Source organism: Mirounga leonina, unplaced genomic scaffold, assembly GCF_011800145.1.
Source record: "Mirounga leonina isolate KUSES-001 unplaced genomic scaffold, KU_Mleo_1.0 Mir_115, whole genome shotgun sequence".
Classification (NCBI taxonomy): domain Eukaryota; kingdom Metazoa; phylum Chordata; class Mammalia; order Carnivora; family Phocidae; genus Mirounga; species Mirounga leonina.
The window spans coordinates 25,445,464-25,464,001 of NW_023270268.1; the positions used below are offsets into that span (position 1 = coordinate 25,445,464).

An 18,538-nucleotide genomic window follows, 5' to 3' on the forward strand; every position below is an offset into this window, starting at 1 on the left:
TCCCTAATCTATCCTTTTCCTGAGGATGATGTCTTTCAGGGACAATGGCTTTCTGGAGTGTACTGGGTTCCAGCTCCCACCTTGAGCTACTTCAAATCCTTATATCCTGCCCATATACTTCTTGGCCTCAAGTTAGAGACTAACAACATCTTGCCCACACTTAGGATTACCAACTATCCTGGTTTGCCCGGGACCTGGTTCTATGGGACTTGGGGGTTTTTTCAGGGCTAAAACCAGGAAAGTCCAGGGCAAACTAGTTGATTGGTCGTCTTAGACCCCAGCCCCCACACCTAGGGCTAGAGAAGAATCCGTTTAAGAAGTAACTACTCTGGTTTTCAGTTTAATTTCTGGCATCTTCAGATTTTCCTTCATTTCCTATAGGTTTGGCTGAATATTAAAAATAAGGTTAGTTATTATTTTATTCAGTAATGCTAGGTGTTGGTAGTGAGAAAGATTTCAGGTTACAGAAGTCCACCACTATTCCGGCTTACAAAGTAACATTTTAATGCTTTTCATCGGTACAAAAGTGAAATTTGAGCATTAAAGTCATAGGGGGTTATCCTGTGACTAAAGAATACCGGAGTGGTTCCCAAACGTGTGTGATCTGCTCCACCAACTGCCCTACAGCTCACCCTTGCTCCAGGCCTTGTTTCTCAGACCTTGAGAATGTTCTAGAATTCTCCAAGCAGGCCTGGTTTCTTCCTGTGAGGCCTAGAAAATAAACTCTCGCCCTTGCAATTTAAACTCCCTGAGGGAAGAAATGTTTGCCTGTTCTCTTGAATTCTGTATCTGCGGTACCTGGTTGTAGTCACTAAATACCATCAACATGTTTCTTGTAACTAGCGAACGCCCTGAACACTAACCAACTTGGTCTGCCCTATCTGGTGTTTCGTACAATCCAACTCCATCTACCTCAAACCCGGCGGAAAAGCGCTCAAGTTCGTGGACTTTTGGGGTCTCCTTCCCTGTTGTTTATAGACTTGGTTCTATTTTCTCTTTCTGTAGGCATTTAATTGATTTTGGGGGCGATGATAGAATAATCGTGATCGGCCTAATCCTATGCGTTCACGGCGCCATTTTGAAACTAGAGCCTAGACGCATTAAAACTTTTTAAAATTTTAACATATACTTAAAGATGCATACTTATTTCAAGTGTGCCTCAAAGGCATTTTCGGGGTGACATCTGTGTCGGGGGCGCTGGGGGAAGGTCTATCAGTCTGTCTGTCTCACGGCGGTACTTCCCTGGCTGCGGAGTGCCGGCCCGCGCGCACCCCCTGCACACCCCCCCATCAGGGAGCCGACGTCCCCCCCAAACCCCCCCGCAGGGGGCGGGGGGCTGCCGCCCATTGGCTGAGGCGTCTACCACGAGCCCCGGTACCCGGCGCAGGAGCCACCTCCGGGAGCCCCGCAGGCCACGCCTCAGTTCGCCAGCGCCCCTCAGCCTCGCCGCTCCGCTCTTAGAGCTCCTCGGCCTCGCCGCTCGCCTTTGATTTTCCTCAGTCCTCTGACTTTTATCCCTTTGCCCAGTCGAAGCCAGGCAGCGCCACGAGCAGAGCCAACAGCAGCCCCAAGAGCGGTGCCAGAAGCGCAGCCTCCGCTCCTCCTCGAGCCCCATCAGCGGGAACTGCTAGCTGCCGCCATCATGGTGAGTTGAGGAGAAGGCCTGAAGGGCACACGCCGGGTTGGGTCCTCCCGGGTGGCGGAAAGTCGGCTCTTCTAGCGCGGCGCAGGAGGGGGGGCAGAAAGCGGGGGTCACCCCGCTTCCCTATTCCTGGGTGCACCACAGACAAGGCCTGAGAGAGGAGAGCGGGGCGGCCCAGAGGGGTGGAGGAGGGGCGGGATGCGCGCGGGTGTCGCGGTGGGTGCGGCCCTGAGGGCTCGCTGTGCCGCCCGCCGACCACGTGCAGGGCCGCGGCCTTCATGCCGCCCCGCCCGCCTCCCGCCGGCGCCGCCTGGGCTGTGGGGGCCGCCCGCGGAGTGGGCCGCCGGGACTCGGGGACCGGGGCGGGGGGAGGGACACCGCGCGCCCGCCCCACCCCCACCCCGCAGGCCTCCCTTCCCGCGCTTACCGTGTGGAGAGGAGGCGGCGCGTCCTCCGCGAGATGGCGTCGGGCTGCCACCTCCCGAACGCCCGCTGGCGCTGTCTCTCTGAGGAGTTTCCTTGGCTAGAAGCTCCTTCCCGGCCCACGGGTAGGGTGGGGGTGGACGGGGGGGGTGTTGGGGGCGGCGGGCGGGGACTGGAGAGCCTCGGTGGCGGCCCCTCGTGCCGGACCTGGCGCTGAGGGCTCCCTCGTGCGGCGGCTATAGGCGGAAAACTCGCCCGACGCCATCATTTCCGCACGAGGTCGGCCCGCCTGTGCTCCTGCGGGACCGCAGACCTGAGCAGTTGACAGGTTTCGTGCTCGAGGGGGACACTTTTTTCCCTCCAGACAAACCAGGAATTTCAACATGACGTACATACAGTACTGCTTGCTCTTTGGGGCGTACGTTTATGTGATTTGGGTAAATGTAGCGTTGATTTCACCACGAGATGCAACTCTGAACACTTTTGACCAAACTTTACCTCACAGATGTATTATATACTGTGTGGATTTATAGTATGATCATTATTTTCCAATTTTAGAGCTAAAGGGAGGGAATTTATGTAGTTTATATTCCTATATATAAATACTAAAATGAAAATGTATACGTATTATTCTGTAATAATTATTTGTGTTATGTCGTTATCCATGTTAGTAATTACTTAATTATCACTGAGTTACTATAAAAAAATTCTAGTATTTTTTGCTCTATATTTTTATAGGAAAGGGGGATGCTAATACCTTTTTTTTTTCCCCTGATTATAACTTACAGCTTATTAACTCTTTTGAAAGTAATAACTGTAAGAAAACAAGTCCGTCCCAGCACCTCTAACTACTGGTCAAGTTACGCCCTTCCAGATTGTTTTTATGCATGTATTGCATGTAGATAGGTAAATTCATTTGTACTATGCCACATAATACTATTTTATTTTATATCCTATATTCTTCACCTAATGTATTGGACCTTATTTCAAAGATAAATTTTATTTTTTTTTTAAAGATTTTATTTATTTATTTGAGACAGAATGAGAGACAGAGAGCATGAGAGGGGAGGAGGGTCAGAGGGAGAAGCCGACTCCCTGCCGCGCAGGGAGCCCGATGCGGGACTCGATCCCGGGACTCCAGGATCATGACCTGAGCCGAAGGCAGTCGCTTAACCAACTGAGCCACCCAGGCGCCCTCAAAGATAAATTTTAAATGATTTCAAATGTGTAATGTTAAGACTATAAGATTATATCATTACTTATTTTTATCAAATTCCCTTATAATGAATACTTTTTCTGTATGAAACAATACTGTAGTAAGTATATTTGTACAAATGTTTTGGCATGCCTATTCCATTAGTTCCTTGAAATTAATAGCCAAGAGTGGAAACAACTGGGTGAAAGGATTATGCCCATTTTATAACAATTTTAAAATTTTATCTTTCCAAGTTACTCTTAATGGAACAGGTACTAGTATGTATTCCCAATATATGGAGAGTGATCTCTTCTCCACACTCTTGCCAGTGAGAGTTATACTTTTTAAAGTTGCCAATCTGATAGCTGGAAAATACGTCTTGATGTGCTTTTTTTTTTTGACCATTAATGAAGTTCAAGTCATTAGCTTTCAAAATTTCTTTTTATAAATTCTGAATGCATCTTTATATTTGGATGTTTATCTTTCTTCTAAGGATTTATAAGAATTATTAATTCTTTGTCATTTACAGTGGTGATAAAGAGTTGCCTTTATTTCCTGATTTCAGTGGAAATGGCTGTTTCATTTTAAATCCAATGTTAGCTTAAAATTACATCGAGAAGATTCTTCCCTTTTACGTAGGTTTCTAAAAATTAAAAAATGAATGCTATATTTTATAAAATGCTCTTTCATTGGTGAGTTACTGTAATAGATTTCCTAAGAATGAACCATCCTTGAATTTTCAATATAAACTGTTCTTAATTGTATGTTTTTTATATACTGCTAGAATTTTGCATCTCTGTGTTAGGGACAGAGGTGGACCATTTTGATAAGGTTTTGTTACTTAGGTGTTCATTTTGTAAAATGAATAATACTCTTCTCCCCTCTTTTCTCTGGAATTTTTTTCAATTAAAGTGACTGAATTTTTTTTTAAGTTTTTTGTTTATTTAAAGTGATCTCTACACCCAACGTGGAGCTCAAACTCACAACCCCAAGATCAAGAGTCAGGAACTCCACCGACTAAGTTAGCCAGGCACCGCTGAATTTTCTTTCTCCTACACTCTTTTATCTACCATTGTTTCTGTCTTGGTGCTCTCCCCATACACACACCTACACATGCACAAATAATCTGTTTACAGTTTGAAAAAACTCCCAGTGAAACTGAGCTAAGAATCAAGTATTCTTTCTTAAGATTGTTTTTTAAAATTGCCATTTTTCTAGAAAGTTGGCCATTTCATCAAGATTTCCAAATTTACTTCCAGAGAGTTTTTACATAGCATTCTCTTATAATCTGTGGTTATATCACCTTTTTCAAGACAAATGTATATTTTTGCTTTCTTGCCCTTTTTCTTGCTTAGCTTCATTTATTGTTTGGATTTCCCCCCCCAAGGGTCCACTCTTGGATTTACTTATGAGGTTTTATTCTGATTTTCGTTTCCTATTTCCTTTTAGGTTTTCTCTTTATTAGCTTCTTCTTCTGTGGATAGAATTCTGATAACTACAAATTAAACCTTTTTTGTAGTCATTTATACATAGATCTTAGTTTGCCTTGCATGTAGATATAATAGTTGAATGAAATAATGTTAGCTGACAGCCCAGGAGCTTTAGTAATGATACAGGCTTTTTTCAGCTTTTAGTTATTTTTGTCATTTCGTTATCCAAGCATAACAGGGAATATATTACTGTAAATAGCAGTGATGAGGGCGCCTGGGTGGCTCAGTTGGTTAAGCGACTGCCTTCGGCTCAGGTCATGATCCTGGAGTCCCTGGATCGAGTCCCGCATCGGGCTCCCTGCTCGGCAGGGAGCCTGCTTCTCCCTCTGACCCTCCCCCCTCTCATGTGCTCTCTCTCATTCTCTCGCTCTCAAATAAATAAATAAAATCTTAAAAAAAAAAAAAATAGCAGTGATGAGAATTATGTATATGACGGCCTCCCCAAGTTCCCCCCCCCACCTAATATCCTAGCATTACTCATCTCAAAACCCACCAACTCACTTGAAGGTATAATTAAGAGAAATAATTACTTACTATGTTAAATTTACCTTAAATTTATTTTCTGTATACTATTGATAGTTAAGATGAATACTTTAACACCAAAATTTTCCTTTAACCTAAGCATTTATCTGTGGAGTATTTTTGGCAATAGTTTAAAAGTATTAAAGGTTGCTTATTGGTTGTGGATGTTGTATATATAAATTATAATTATATGTAAATATACACATAGTAAAAGCTTAAAAATCCCTGATCAGTCTTGTTAAAAATGGAGTACTTTGCTTACTCTGTTAGCTTTGAGTGCCACCTGCTGGCTGAGGACTAAGACAGGATAGGGCCTTAAGATGTTAAGACACAAGTAAAATGATTTGATGAATATTACATTTAATTTCTCAGTTAACCAAACTGAATTTGAGTAATATGATTTGATGACTATTACATTTAATTTCTCAGTTAACCAAACTGAATTTGAATAAAGCAATCCCAAACCAAACGTCCTATAATATGTAATGGCCTTCTCCCCTAACCCCCCAAATTATTACTTCGTGTCTCAAGTATCCATTTTACTTCTGTAAATCAGATATGAGAATTACAACTTTGCTTTTCATTTCTGGACACACTCTCACAGGGTTTCTCAACCATGACTATTCACATTTTGGGACAGGTAATTTGTTGTGGGAAGCTGCTTTTGCAGCTTGTAGGATGTTTATAGGATGTTTCCTGTATCCTTGGCCTCTACCACCAGATATAAGGAGTACCCCTTAGTTGTGACAACCAAAAATGTCCTTGGACCACAAAATCTCCCCTGGTTGAGAGATAATACATTATTATAATCCCTTATAATCTGGCACAGTTTTCTGGCCTGATGTTATACACCTCCAAATTAAAATACATTCATCCATTGTCATTCACGCACAGATAATATTAAATAGTTTGTCAAATAGAAAGCTACCCAGAGTTCATCCACAGATGAAGGGGAAATTGAGAAGAAGAAAAGAAAGTCTTTAAGAATTTCAGAACCACTGTTTTGTTTTATTTGTTTTGAACTTTTGGAAGAGCTAACTGAAAAGGATTGGTAAGTTGTTTATAGTGAAGCGAAATCTAGTCACGTTTCAATAGTTCAAGATATGTGGCTTATGTAATATAGTCCCACGTGGAAAAAACTAAAATTAGAAAACTAAAATCAAAAACTTTAGAAAGAGGTTTTCGTACTATTTCATTTTATTGAAATACTACTATACTATAGTTACAGAAGAGAATTAGGAAGTACCCAAATAGAAACACATAAAAGTAAATACAGTTGACTCTTGAACAATGCAGGGATTGGGAACACTGACCCACCCTCCCTCCACACAAACTCAAAAGTCGGCATATAACTTTTGACTCCCCCAGAACTTAAGTACTAGTAGCCTGCTATTGACCGGAAGCCTTACTGATAACATAAACCATTGATAAACACAATTTGCATGTTATGTGGATTATATACCATATTTTTACAATAAAATTAGAGAAAAAATATTAAGAAAATTATAAGGAAGAGAAAAATGCATTTACCGTACTGTACTGTATTTTTTTAAAAATATCTGTGAATAAGTGGACCTGTACAATTCAAATCCATGTTTTCAAGGGTCAATTGTATGTGCACAAATTAATAGAGAAAAACCAAAACATTTGGTGATTGGACAGTTTTGATTTCCTCTCTAATTAGTATAACAATTTGTAGAATCTTATATTTACCAGTAACTTCTAGCATCTAACAAAATAGACATTCTACCTACTTTAGTATTGTTACTAATTTCCATAAAAATTACTGTGCTTGCCTTTTAAAAAATATGTATCGGTTGGTTTTTTTGACCTTGTTTTTCTCCATGAGAGGAAGTATAATAGGTTTATCTCTCTTGCAGCCTTTTGTATTTCCCTCTTACAATCAATAGGCACTTCATAAATGAACTCCAAATAACTTCATAGTTCTTTGAAGTTCCAGTTGAAATTAGTTGCTAATTAATAAAGCATCTACAAAATAAATAAATAGTAAAACCAGGAAAGAAGCTTTTTAACCTATTGAAAACAAATTCAAGTAACAGGACACTAACTTATTTTGGCATACCACATTATATTTTACAAAATGAATTCGCAGATGTTATCTCACTTCATTCTCAAGGCAATTTTCCCAGATATAAACAGCTGCTAAGTGTGGCTTATAACCTGGTAAGGGACATGAACCTAGATCTCCTGACTAAATCAATTTTTGTTTCATTCTGCTATACTACTTTTCCAACATATATATTACCAGAAAATTTTGCTTCAGAAAAATTTATATTAATATTAGTATGGAAAGACTAAAGTTAGAGTTCTGAATCAGAATCCAGAAAAATAATGAGTTTCATGTGTGGGTCTCTTTATTTGAAAATATACTGTCATTTATTTCTATCAGCCTACTGTGAAAATTAGAATTATCAGTGGGACTGATTTGGTGTTATTGAAGAAGAAAATGTTATTTCAAAAGATGCTTTGAACACCCTAGCACTAGAGGAAAAGATTATAAGCCTTTTTTAGCAGGAGCTATGATACGTGAGCAAATAATGTTTTCATGACCATTTCCAAAGTAAATGCATACTAACACATGGAGTATTTAATTATAAAATCCATGTTAATTTTGGTAAGTAGAAAGAGGAGGGAAAACAAATTGGTTTAAATCTTTGATGTGTGTTTTTGATGCAGATTTTTTAAAAGTTCATTTATATTTTTCAAAGATTTCCCATGCTTTTTAATAAGGTACTCAGTAAGGTGAAAATTTGCTTACTGGCATACAACAGGATGACTTTAATAACTAATTTTACAAATTTGAACTTTCCAGTTCACAAACTCAGTATAAAGTCAGTATTCTACTTTATGTAAGAGGTGATGAGCAACACTGGTTTTAAGAAGGTACTATAGTCTTTTGTTAAAATCTCAGGCTGATCTATTCTTATTTTTATTTTTTTAATTTTTATTTATTTTATTATTTTTGAGAGAGAGAGTGGGGTTAGGAAGGGGGAGAGGGAGAGAGAATCTTAAGCAGGCTCCACACCCAGCAAGGAGCTGACATATGGGGTTCCATCTCATGTCCCTGAGATCATGACCTTAACGGATTAGGCAATGCAGGTGCTCCAGTCTGATTATTTTTAATCCTAAGCCTGAACTGAGCTGTATTGTTTGCCAATTTACTATGAAAGTAATTTTTATGAAAAGATTTTGGGGGCGCCTGGGTGGCTCAGTTGGTTAGGTGGCTGCCTTCGGCTCAGGTCATGATCCGGGATCGAGCCCCGCATCGGGCTCCCTGCTCAGCGGGAAGCCTGCTTCTCCCTCTCCCACTCCCTCTGCTTGTGTTCCCTCTCTCGCTGTGTCTCTCTGTCAAATAAATAAAATCTTTAAAAAAAAAAAAAAGATTTTGTATTTTAAATACAAAGATTATTTCATATCATGTATGGTTTTTGCCTGAATGCCTAGTGATGATATTTACTTTACAAATTACAGTCTGCTGCAAATCCTGAGACTCCAAACTCAACCATCTCCAGAGAGGCCAGCACTCAGTCCTCCTCAGCTACAACCAGCCAAGGCTATGTTTTACCAGAAGGCAAAATCATGCCAAACACCGTTTTTGTTGGTGGAATTGATGTTAGGGTATTGTATTCCTATTTCATTTATTAAAAAAAAAAAAATTTTAGTGAATAATGGGGTTTGGGCCTTATTGTAAACATAAGGTTTTTTGGAATTTCGTGCAGGTTTGGAATTGGTTTTATGTTTAACCTATAGAGACTGAAAGTATCTTTGACAAAGATCTACTACAGGTGGTTTGGGGATACTTAGGGGAGATATTTCCACATCTTCAGATCTTTATAGTATAATTGAAAATTTTGAATGCTGAATTTTTACTCTTAAAGTCAAATTCTTCTCCATAGATGGATGAAACCGAAATTAGAAGTTTCTTTGCTAGATATGGTTCAGTAAAAGAAGTGAAGATAATCACGGATCGAACTGGTGTGTCCAAAGGGTGAGTAAAACACGTTCAGTATGAAGATAAAATAACTCAGCTGTAGTATCTATATAGAGCAACATACAAGAATTCAAAATTTGTGTTCTTACACTTGTATAAAGTTGTTGTTTTGTTCCTTTCTTTCATATAAAGGATAACAGTTTGTTGTCAACTCTTCTGTTTAGTCATTTTCACAGTGTATGTAAATATTTCCCATCTTCATTTATTTTATTTAAGTGGATTAGTAAGTTTTATCAAAGAGTTGTTTTCTTCATGTATTATACAGTATCTTAAATTTTAATCATCTCATGTTAGATAATAAATTCAGTTTCATAGATACGAATTTTCTGTTAACAAATGATGTCCCACACTACATTAATCTTCACACATTCTGACATAGATCAGGGGAAGAAAATAAAAAGCAGTAATATTTATAGAGGATCGATCATGTACATCTAACAAATATTTATCTCAGTATATTCTTCATTCTTTATCACTTCTGTCAGTTATTTCATGGAATATTAGAAGTTTTGTACTGTTATGCTGGTGATTTTTATACATTATTTATCTGTCTTTCTAGCTATGGATTTGTTTCATTTTATAATGATGTGGATGTGCAGAAGATAGTAGAAGTAAGTAATCTTATGGCAAAATCTTTTAGTTAGCTTAAGGATGTGATGTTTAGTGTTGTTTGAGTCCTGAATATATATAGCCTTGTATAAAATATAGAAATAAACTTCCTGTTTGAAATCCAAATCTAGAGTAATCTTACATAACTTGTCAGACCTGTTTATTTGTAATTGGACATCTGGCTTCATGAACTAGAGACAGGAAAGGTTTCAGACAGAGTATAAAGGTTTTCGATCAAATTCCAAGGCTCTGTTCAACAATTGAGTGGTGAGGTTAAGATAGCTTCATGCTGATAAATTTTGATTGGGTATGTTGTTAACTATTGATCTTCTCTGATGGTAGAAATTTTAGAAGACCTGGGGTGTTTACCAAATTCTCAAAAGTAAAGACTTTGAAAGTAATTTTAGTTTTGTTACTGTTTTATTTTCAGTCACAGATAAATTTCCATGGTAAAAAGCTGAAACTGGGACCTGCAATCAGGAAACAAAATTTATGTGAGTAAAGAGAAGAGTTGTTCTTTTTGACATGTATAACTTTTCAGAAAACTAAAAGTGGGCTTTGTTTTCATTTTATTCTTTAAAAAGGTGCTTATCATGTGCAGCCTCGTCCTTTGGTTTTTAATCCTCCTCCTCCACCACAGTTTCAGAGTGTGTGGAGTAATCCAAACACTGAAACTTATATGCAGCCTCCAACCATGATGAATCCTATAACTCAGTATGTTCAGGTAAGAATTACGTACACTGTTCTTTCTTTTTTCTTTTTCTAAATGGTATTGGAGATTTTATTGATGGGGGTACCTTGAAAATAAGCCAGTCTCAGTTTTTACTCTCTGTGAAATAAGAAATTGGGGAATTTCCATAATAAATGATAATACTCTCTGTTTGAATATTTTGAGTGATGGGAAGGAAATCTGTTACTTTTGTTAGAAATTGTTTGTTCTTAGTTTTGTTTCTTATACCAAGGTAAAATCTGTTTCTATATGGTTTGTAAACCTTTATCTTAGAATTGACCTCTGTAGCCACATAGAACATACTCATCCATTTTCTCTGCCACGTGGGAACTCCTAAAATATTTGAAGGCAGCTTTTCTTATGTGTTTGCCTGGTTTATTTTCTAAGTTTGGCAATTCTAGTTATCCTTTATCTGCAGTGATTTTCAGATGCCTTCTCATACAGATTCCTGACTTCTGGGTATATTCTGGTTCTAGAATGGATAGGTTTCTGAAGACAACTATATTTGTAAATTCTATGAGTTTCTGACATGTAATTTATTTGGTCCTGGTTTCTTGAATACTTGAAATGGGATTTGGAATACTTATCTCCTATTGATGCTGAATAACAGTGATTTTTTTCTTTATTTTACTTTTTTCAGTTTAAAAGACATTTTATTTGTAGGAAAAGAGAAATAGTAGTGAAGTAGTTCTGTTGTAGTGTCTCTCATTTGTTTACATTTCCCATCTATCTGAAATCTAGGGTATATATTTTTTTTCTTGCTTTAAACATGGTTAGAAAATCCCTACTTGTTCCTAACACTTACTGTGAGGTATTACTTACTTGGGTCTATTCATGTATATATTACATAGAGGATTTCAATCAATAAATATTTATTGAAAGACATAAGACATTCTGTTGGTTTTTTTTTTTTTTTTTTCAGTTTTAGGTTAAATACGGTCTTTAACTTGTAGAAATGAAATACAGAAAGAGCCATAAAGTATGTAGGAGGACTACACACTGACTACACATTACCCCAAAGGAATACAAAATTGCTTGAAAATGTTTTAACCAAGAAATAACAGATATATTAATATAACTTTAACATGGAAATCTGTTCTAATAGAGCTTTATCACCAGAGTAAGGAAGAAACTTCTTAGTGGGGATAAATATACATGTAAGATAAACATAGATGGACAAAGTCAGTCACTTCCCTCATTTATCTTTTCCTCCTTCCCACCCAAAAGACTAACATTTGACAAAGAATTTTTCTTCATGAAGCCAATCACTCCAATAGAATTCTGCATTTGTGTATAGAAAAATAAGATTTCTTTGTTTTCATATTTTGGTTGTATTGGGAATAATACTTCTTAATTTTCAAGAATTTTTCTTGTTAATGCATTTTTTCTATAAACTTTATTCTCAGGCATATCCTTCTTATCCAAGTTCACCTGTTCAGGTCATCACTGGATATCAACTGCCTGTATATAATTATCAGGTAATTTAAGAGGGAACAACATGATTTACTTTGGAATATTATTGAGGCCTTTATTCATATAAATTTCTTTAATAGTTTGTCATTTAAATTAGTTGAGTGTGCTTAAAATAAGGAAAAAAAGTTAGAATTAGTCTAGAATTAGGACCTTTAATTTAGAAAAAAAGGAACAATATTTTGACAGGAATATCCTCTTTTTTTTTTAAGATTTTATTTATTTATTTGAGAGAGAGAGAATGAGAGACAGAGAGCATGAGAAGGAGGAAGGTCAGAGGGAGAAACAGACTCCCTGCTGAGCAGGGAGCCCAATGCGGGACTCGATCCTGGGACTCCAGGATCATGACCTGAGCCGAAGGCAGTCGCTTAACCAACTGAGCCACCCAGGTGCCCTTGACAGGAATATCCTTAACACAAAGTTTTCTCTTGTACTGTCTTACAAGATTTGCTCCTCCTCTGTATTTCAACATATATTTTTCCATCCTTGCTGTCAAATAGCTGAAATGTCCCAACTGACTTCTACGAGTTTTTCTAGTGGGATAGGTCAAAATAAAATGATTACTCAATTCTTAGAGCATTGAATTCCAATTATATTTGGTAGTGTTTATTTTAGCTGACTACTACAAGATAGTAGTTCTCTGAATTTCTACCATAGATATGACCATATCTGTAACCCATGACCATTATCTATGGTGATAAATTCAAAGAACTATTTTTTTTTCTGAAAGCCAACACAGAAAATTGAGAAAAAGTTAGGGTTTATATATGAAAGTAACAAAGCCTCAGGTATTAGAAACATAAAGTACTTCTTTCTTCCATTATGTTTCTTTTACTACAGGTTCAAGAATCCAGCTTGATAAATACCTCAACATTGTCTGTCTTTCATGTTTGTGAAAATATATAGAAATGGTTAACTGTTACTGCCTCTCTCTCTCCATTTTTTTATTTTTAAGATGCCACCACAGTGGCCTGCTGGAGAACAAAGGAGTTATGTTATACCCCAGGTAAGGTGAATAGCCAAACATATACTTCCTTTTAGCCAAACATATACTTCCTTTTTTTAAATATATATATGCATATATATATATGTGTGTGTATATATATGTATATGTATTTATTATATTTATGTATTCATTCATTTATTCATATATTTCTTCATTTATTTATGGAGAGGGAGAGAGAATGGAGGGGAGGGGCAGAGGGAGAGGGAAAGAGAAACTTAAGCAGGCTCCATGCCCAGTGCAGAGCCAGATGCTGGCCTCAATCTCACAACCCCGAGATCATGACTTGAGCCAAAATCAAGAGTTGGACATTTAATGGACTGAAACACCCAGGCACCCCTTCCTTTTCCTTATTTTAAAATATTTTCTTATTTTAACTATTAAATGTTTCTTGGCCTTTTGCCATCTCATGTATGCCTAGACATATTTTTAAATTCCCTTTCACATTATGCGTTATGTTTTATTAGTTTCTTGTCAACCCAAGTATATTCTTCCATGTGAGAATCTGGGCTTTTCATTTCTCAGATTGTTCTTACATGCTTAAGCCAGTGGCTGCTCTGCATATAACAGGTGCTAAATTACATATAGTCCAAGAAAGCTAGTATTAATACCTATGCTAATTCCAATTCAATGAATTTGGAATTAGTACTGAAACTGTCTCTAGTTTTCTACCCATAAAAAAATCTGTTGAAGAGAAGCAAATGTTTCGCTGTTAATACTGTTATATAAGAAATAAAACAAAAGAGGCTGTTAGCTCTGAAACTCTTGAGCCTTTACCTTTTATCAGGATTGGACCTTTGAATGATATGAGTTAAAATTCTCAGGCACTGGGAAATTCTCATTCTATTACTACATGTTGGGAGTTTCTTTTCTTAGAGCCCTTCTAATCTGATTTTGTTGAAGTTTAGAAGACTTTTCAAATAAAAGACTGCCTTAGTGCATTTTAGCTGTTCAGTTGAAAGTTTCTGAAATAATGTAAATTGAACTTCAACACAATCCACATTTTAAATGCTCAATATAAGCTCACCTGTTTTGAAGAATAGATTGTTTAGAAATGTATCTCATGTACATCTCTTTAATTATACTTTTTCATAATGTAGGCTTACACTGCTGTTAACTACCACTGTAATGAAGTTGATCCAGGAGCTGAAGTTTTGCAAAGTGAATGTTCAGTTCATGAAGCTACTCCATCCTCAGGAAATGGCCCACAAAAGGCAAACATCTAATTTTGTTCATTGATATTTATATTTTCACAACTTTTTGAAGTTTTAATAATGGCCCTTTGAGATGCAAGCATCTTTTTTCAAATTTAAATATGGAAGCCAAAAATTACAGAGCTTAAGTAACTGACTAATAATTTGGCAGTTTTTATAAAAGTTGATGAAATTTCAGGTACTCCCAAGCTTTCAGTGCTTACATATAGTTTCTGATTCAGTAGTTGTTTTCCCTCTTAATATTTTCATTGTGTTTAAAGCCATACTTTAATAACTATTAACATATTGGTGGAATACAGTAGACAGGTAGGTTTTTTAAGAATCCTCTCTTCAAAAGAGAGATTAGTATGAATTATACCGACCTTTTTTTTTTTTTTAACCTGTTTAAACATGTACTTAGCTAAAGAGTAGTATACAGTTATTTATGGTGTTCTCTACATAATATAGATAGTAGCAGCTCTCAAGAGTGGTGGAGTCACTAGTGATAACTGAAATACTGAAATAAGTGGAGTTGCTTCTTTTTTAATCATTAGAAAAAATTTCTTTACTAACAGTGCTCTCTTCAGTGCTCCTATGTTTTTCTTGAATGGGTGGGAATGTGGCAGTAGTTGATGTAATGGGAATGTATATAATAACACTGAAGGTTTCCCATTGGATTGTGTGAACATTGTCCTTGTGTTTCTCAGTGGAACAAAATGTTGAGAACTACTCAACTTAGAGTAAAAAAAATTCCTTGATTTAAGTGATTAGAATAGTTATAATTATCAGGTTTTATCTTGGATAGTATTTCTTGGAATGTTTAAGTTCACTGTTTCTTATCTAACAGGAAAATTAAAGAGCCTTAAGCAAATACCTCAAGTTTTACTAACTTGAGCTTTATAACCAGTACTCTATCACTAAGATTCTAAAATATTTTTTAAATTTGACAAAAAGTTACATATTAAGTGATGTGTAATGAATTACATGAAAATGTAATATATTGTGAATTACATACATAGTATTTTATGGATTACATAAGAATTCTTTAGAAAAAAGTACATGTATTCAACTTTCTTTAAAAAGCTTGTTAAAGTTAATAGAATACTGAAAATCTTTTATCTTTCAGAAATCTGTGGACAGAAGCATACAGACTGTGGTATCTTGTCTATTTAATCCAGAGAACAGACTGAGAAACTCTCTTGTTACTCAAGATGAGTACTTCAAGGTATGAAAGGAATAGTATACAGGATAAAAAGCATATTTGTCAGCTATCTGTGGTATGTACGTTTGAGATTACATAGAGCATTTAATTGAACTCTTGGCATTTGTAACTCAGAACCTCTGTGAGTTTTACCTGGCTATTTTATGCTGCTCAAACCTTGATATAGTGTAGTTTGTCCTTAGGGAAGAAACCTTTAGCAGAAGCTTATAATTGAAAAGGCTGTGAAAGAAGAGAGTTGAAAGAGAATGGCTTGACCAAATGGAAAAAGAGGAAATTTAGGTACACAAAGCAGAACATACCTTGGAGATACCTCAGGTTCAGTTTCATACCACTGCAATAGGGTGAATATGCAATAAAGTAAGTTAAATGAATTTTTTTGTTTCCCAGTACATATAAAAGTTATGTTTACACCGTACTGTAGTCTGTGAAGTGTGCAATAGCATTATATCTAAAGAAACAGTATACGTACCTTAATTAAAATATACGTTATTGCTAAAAACTGTCATCTGAGCTTTCAGCAAATCAGAATCACTGACCACAGATCACTGTAACAAATAACAATAATAATGATAAAGTGTGAAATATTAAGAGAATTACCAAATGTAACACAGAGACACAAAGGGAGCAGTTGTGTGGGGAAAAGTGCCAGTAGACTTTTAAGTCACTCTAATGGGGGGGAATATTGTACAAAGGAAAGTTGTTTTTTTTTATAACAGGTTCGTTGAGATATAATCCACATACCATACAGTAAGCCCATTTAAAACAAAAATTCCATTTTTTAGTGTATTCACAGAATTGTGCAATCACGACCACAATCAATTTTAGAATGTTTTAATCACCCCTTAAGCCATTAACGGTCACTCTTTATTTCCCCCCAATTCCTCTACCCCTAGGGAACTACTAACCTACTTTTTTTTTAATAAAGATTTTCCTATTCTGGACACTTCATATAAATAGAATAATATGTGACCTTTTGTGACTGGCTTCTTTCACTTAGCATAATGTTTTTAAGGTTCATCAATGTTACAGTGTGTATCAGTACTTCATTTCTTTTTATTTATGGATATACCACCCTTTGTTTATTGATTACTTGATAGACAGTTTGGGTTGTTTCCACTTTATAACTCTGATGAGTAATGCTGTGAACATTCATGGACAAGTTATTCTATGAACCTATGCTTCTATTTATATACCTAGGAATGGAATTGCTGAGTAATAGTACTATGTTTAACCCTTTGAGAAATTGCTAGAATTTTTCCAAAATGACTACAGCATTTTATATTCAAAGGGAAGTTTTTAACCATTGTTTTGTGTCTTAAAACAGGGAAAGGAGAATAGCTTTTTTCTATCTATGAACGGACATAGGATGAAACTTACAGCCTTTTTAAAGGGTATACTAAGGACTTCTATTTAATGCAGAAGAGTAGAGCCATAACAGCATTAAGTTCTTACCATCTTCTCAACAGGAAGTAAAACGCATTCATTTAAAATTTTGACATTTGATCTCTTACTATTTCATTATACATAGTATAATTTAAAAGGAAAGAACTAGGATTGTATGGCAGCCTACCTTGCCCAAAGTTCTGAAGGTTAAATAGGTAGTACTTAAATGATTTGTTTGCAAAGCATAAAATAATCTCTAAACTTGAGTTTTCACCTGGTATTAGGCAAAAACCTTACTTTGAACCTTCAGTTTTCTGTTCTTCTGGGCTAGGAGTCAAAAGTTGGTAGTGTGAAGTTGTCTGGTATCTAGATCTATTTTGATCAGCCAAATGGTATTGTTGTTGTCCCGTCCTACCTGACTTGAGTTTGTGACCACTTTTCTGGGCTTTAAATAGGATATTATCCTGTTGACAGATTGCAAAATTTCCAGAAGCCACTCTTCTTTATATGACAACTGAATTTAATCTCTAGGAAAAGGGCACAGTTAAGCTCTTAGAGAAGAGAAAATACCATCGTGTTATTACTAGTTCACTCAGCTCCATTCCTTTTTGTAAGGCCTTACTTCCTAATTTCTGCACATCTGCAGGCAACATAAAGTGAAAGGAAATTTTACATGTATTTTTTATTTACCTCTCCATTTCCTAAAGAATGATATATCTTCATCACAGAATAAGTACATGTCTTTAAATAGGCCAAAATTTTTATCTTTTAACCTAAAAGTGTAGTATTTCAGTTTGAAGTGGAATGCTGTACTCAAGCTGTGATTTCTACCAGATGCACTCTGTTAGTAAAAACCATACTTTTAAATATTACATATGTTTTCCACCAGCTGTCTTTGGGGGCATCACTGCCAAATCATTAATTAAGAATCTTCATGAAATGACACTGACTCCAAGTCCTCTGTTTCTGGGTTTACTGAGATTTCTTTTTAAATTGTCGAATAAAACTTGTCATTGGTACATTTGTTATCTTAAAGTTCAGGAATGTATCCCAGAAAGGATCACTGTTCTCTTGTTATTTATAGTTTTTTTAAACCCAGAATAAATGCTTTAAGTATTTTGCAACTATCTTAGGTCATAGTGACAATACAAAATTTTCAATGAAGTAAAAAAGGACTGTTTCTGTCTTTTCTAGGATAAAAGAGTACATCACTTTAGAAGAAGTCGAGCAGTGCTTAAATCTGTTTGATCCTTTCTGCTAACTTTCTAGTCTCATGGGAAGTTGCTGGTTTTGAATATTAAGAAGAGACTGAAAGTTTTCACTATTATAGAAATTTAATTCTGAATTTTGATAATTCACACTCAGACTTTCTTACATAAGTTGTATTAGATTGCCTAGTTTTATTTTACATTGAAACTGTTCTTCATTAGATGTTTATTTAGAAACTAGTTCTGTGTTCAATATATAGTTGAAAGTAAAAAAGAATTGAGACTGAAAGGAATAACTTTAAGATTTATCTGTAAGGATTTTTTTTTTTAATTGAAATTGACATTTTAAGAGTTTAAAAGCAATTGCTGATTTTCAGGAAATTAGAAAACCTATTTTGAAAGGTCAGAATTTTGATAGTTTGAATTCAAGCATTTC

The 18,538-nt window shown here is 36.2% G+C and overlaps 1 protein-coding gene across 1 annotated transcript in view; it reads left to right on the forward strand.

Annotated features, from left to right (window-relative positions):
- DAZL (deleted in azoospermia like) overlaps positions 1–18,142 on the forward strand; it is a 161,171-nt gene extending 143,029 nt beyond the window's left edge. The window contains exons 3-14 of the mRNA XM_034988303.1: positions 1,528–1,645; positions 2,195–2,344; positions 8,765–8,911; positions 9,190–9,281; positions 9,844–9,895; positions 10,324–10,387; positions 10,478–10,617; positions 12,030–12,101; positions 13,049–13,099; positions 14,197–14,310; positions 15,416–15,514; positions 18,089–18,142. Coding sequence (XP_034844194.1) covers positions 1,528–1,645; positions 2,195–2,344; positions 8,765–8,911; positions 9,190–9,281; positions 9,844–9,895; positions 10,324–10,387; positions 10,478–10,617; positions 12,030–12,101; positions 13,049–13,099; positions 14,197–14,310; positions 15,416–15,514; positions 18,089–18,142 — 1,153 coding nt within the window. The remainder of the gene's footprint in view (positions 1–1,527; positions 1,646–2,194; positions 2,345–8,764; positions 8,912–9,189; positions 9,282–9,843; positions 9,896–10,323; positions 10,388–10,477; positions 10,618–12,029; positions 12,102–13,048; positions 13,100–14,196; positions 14,311–15,415; positions 15,515–18,088) is intronic.
- The last annotated feature ends 396 nt before the right edge of the window (positions 18,143–18,538 follow it).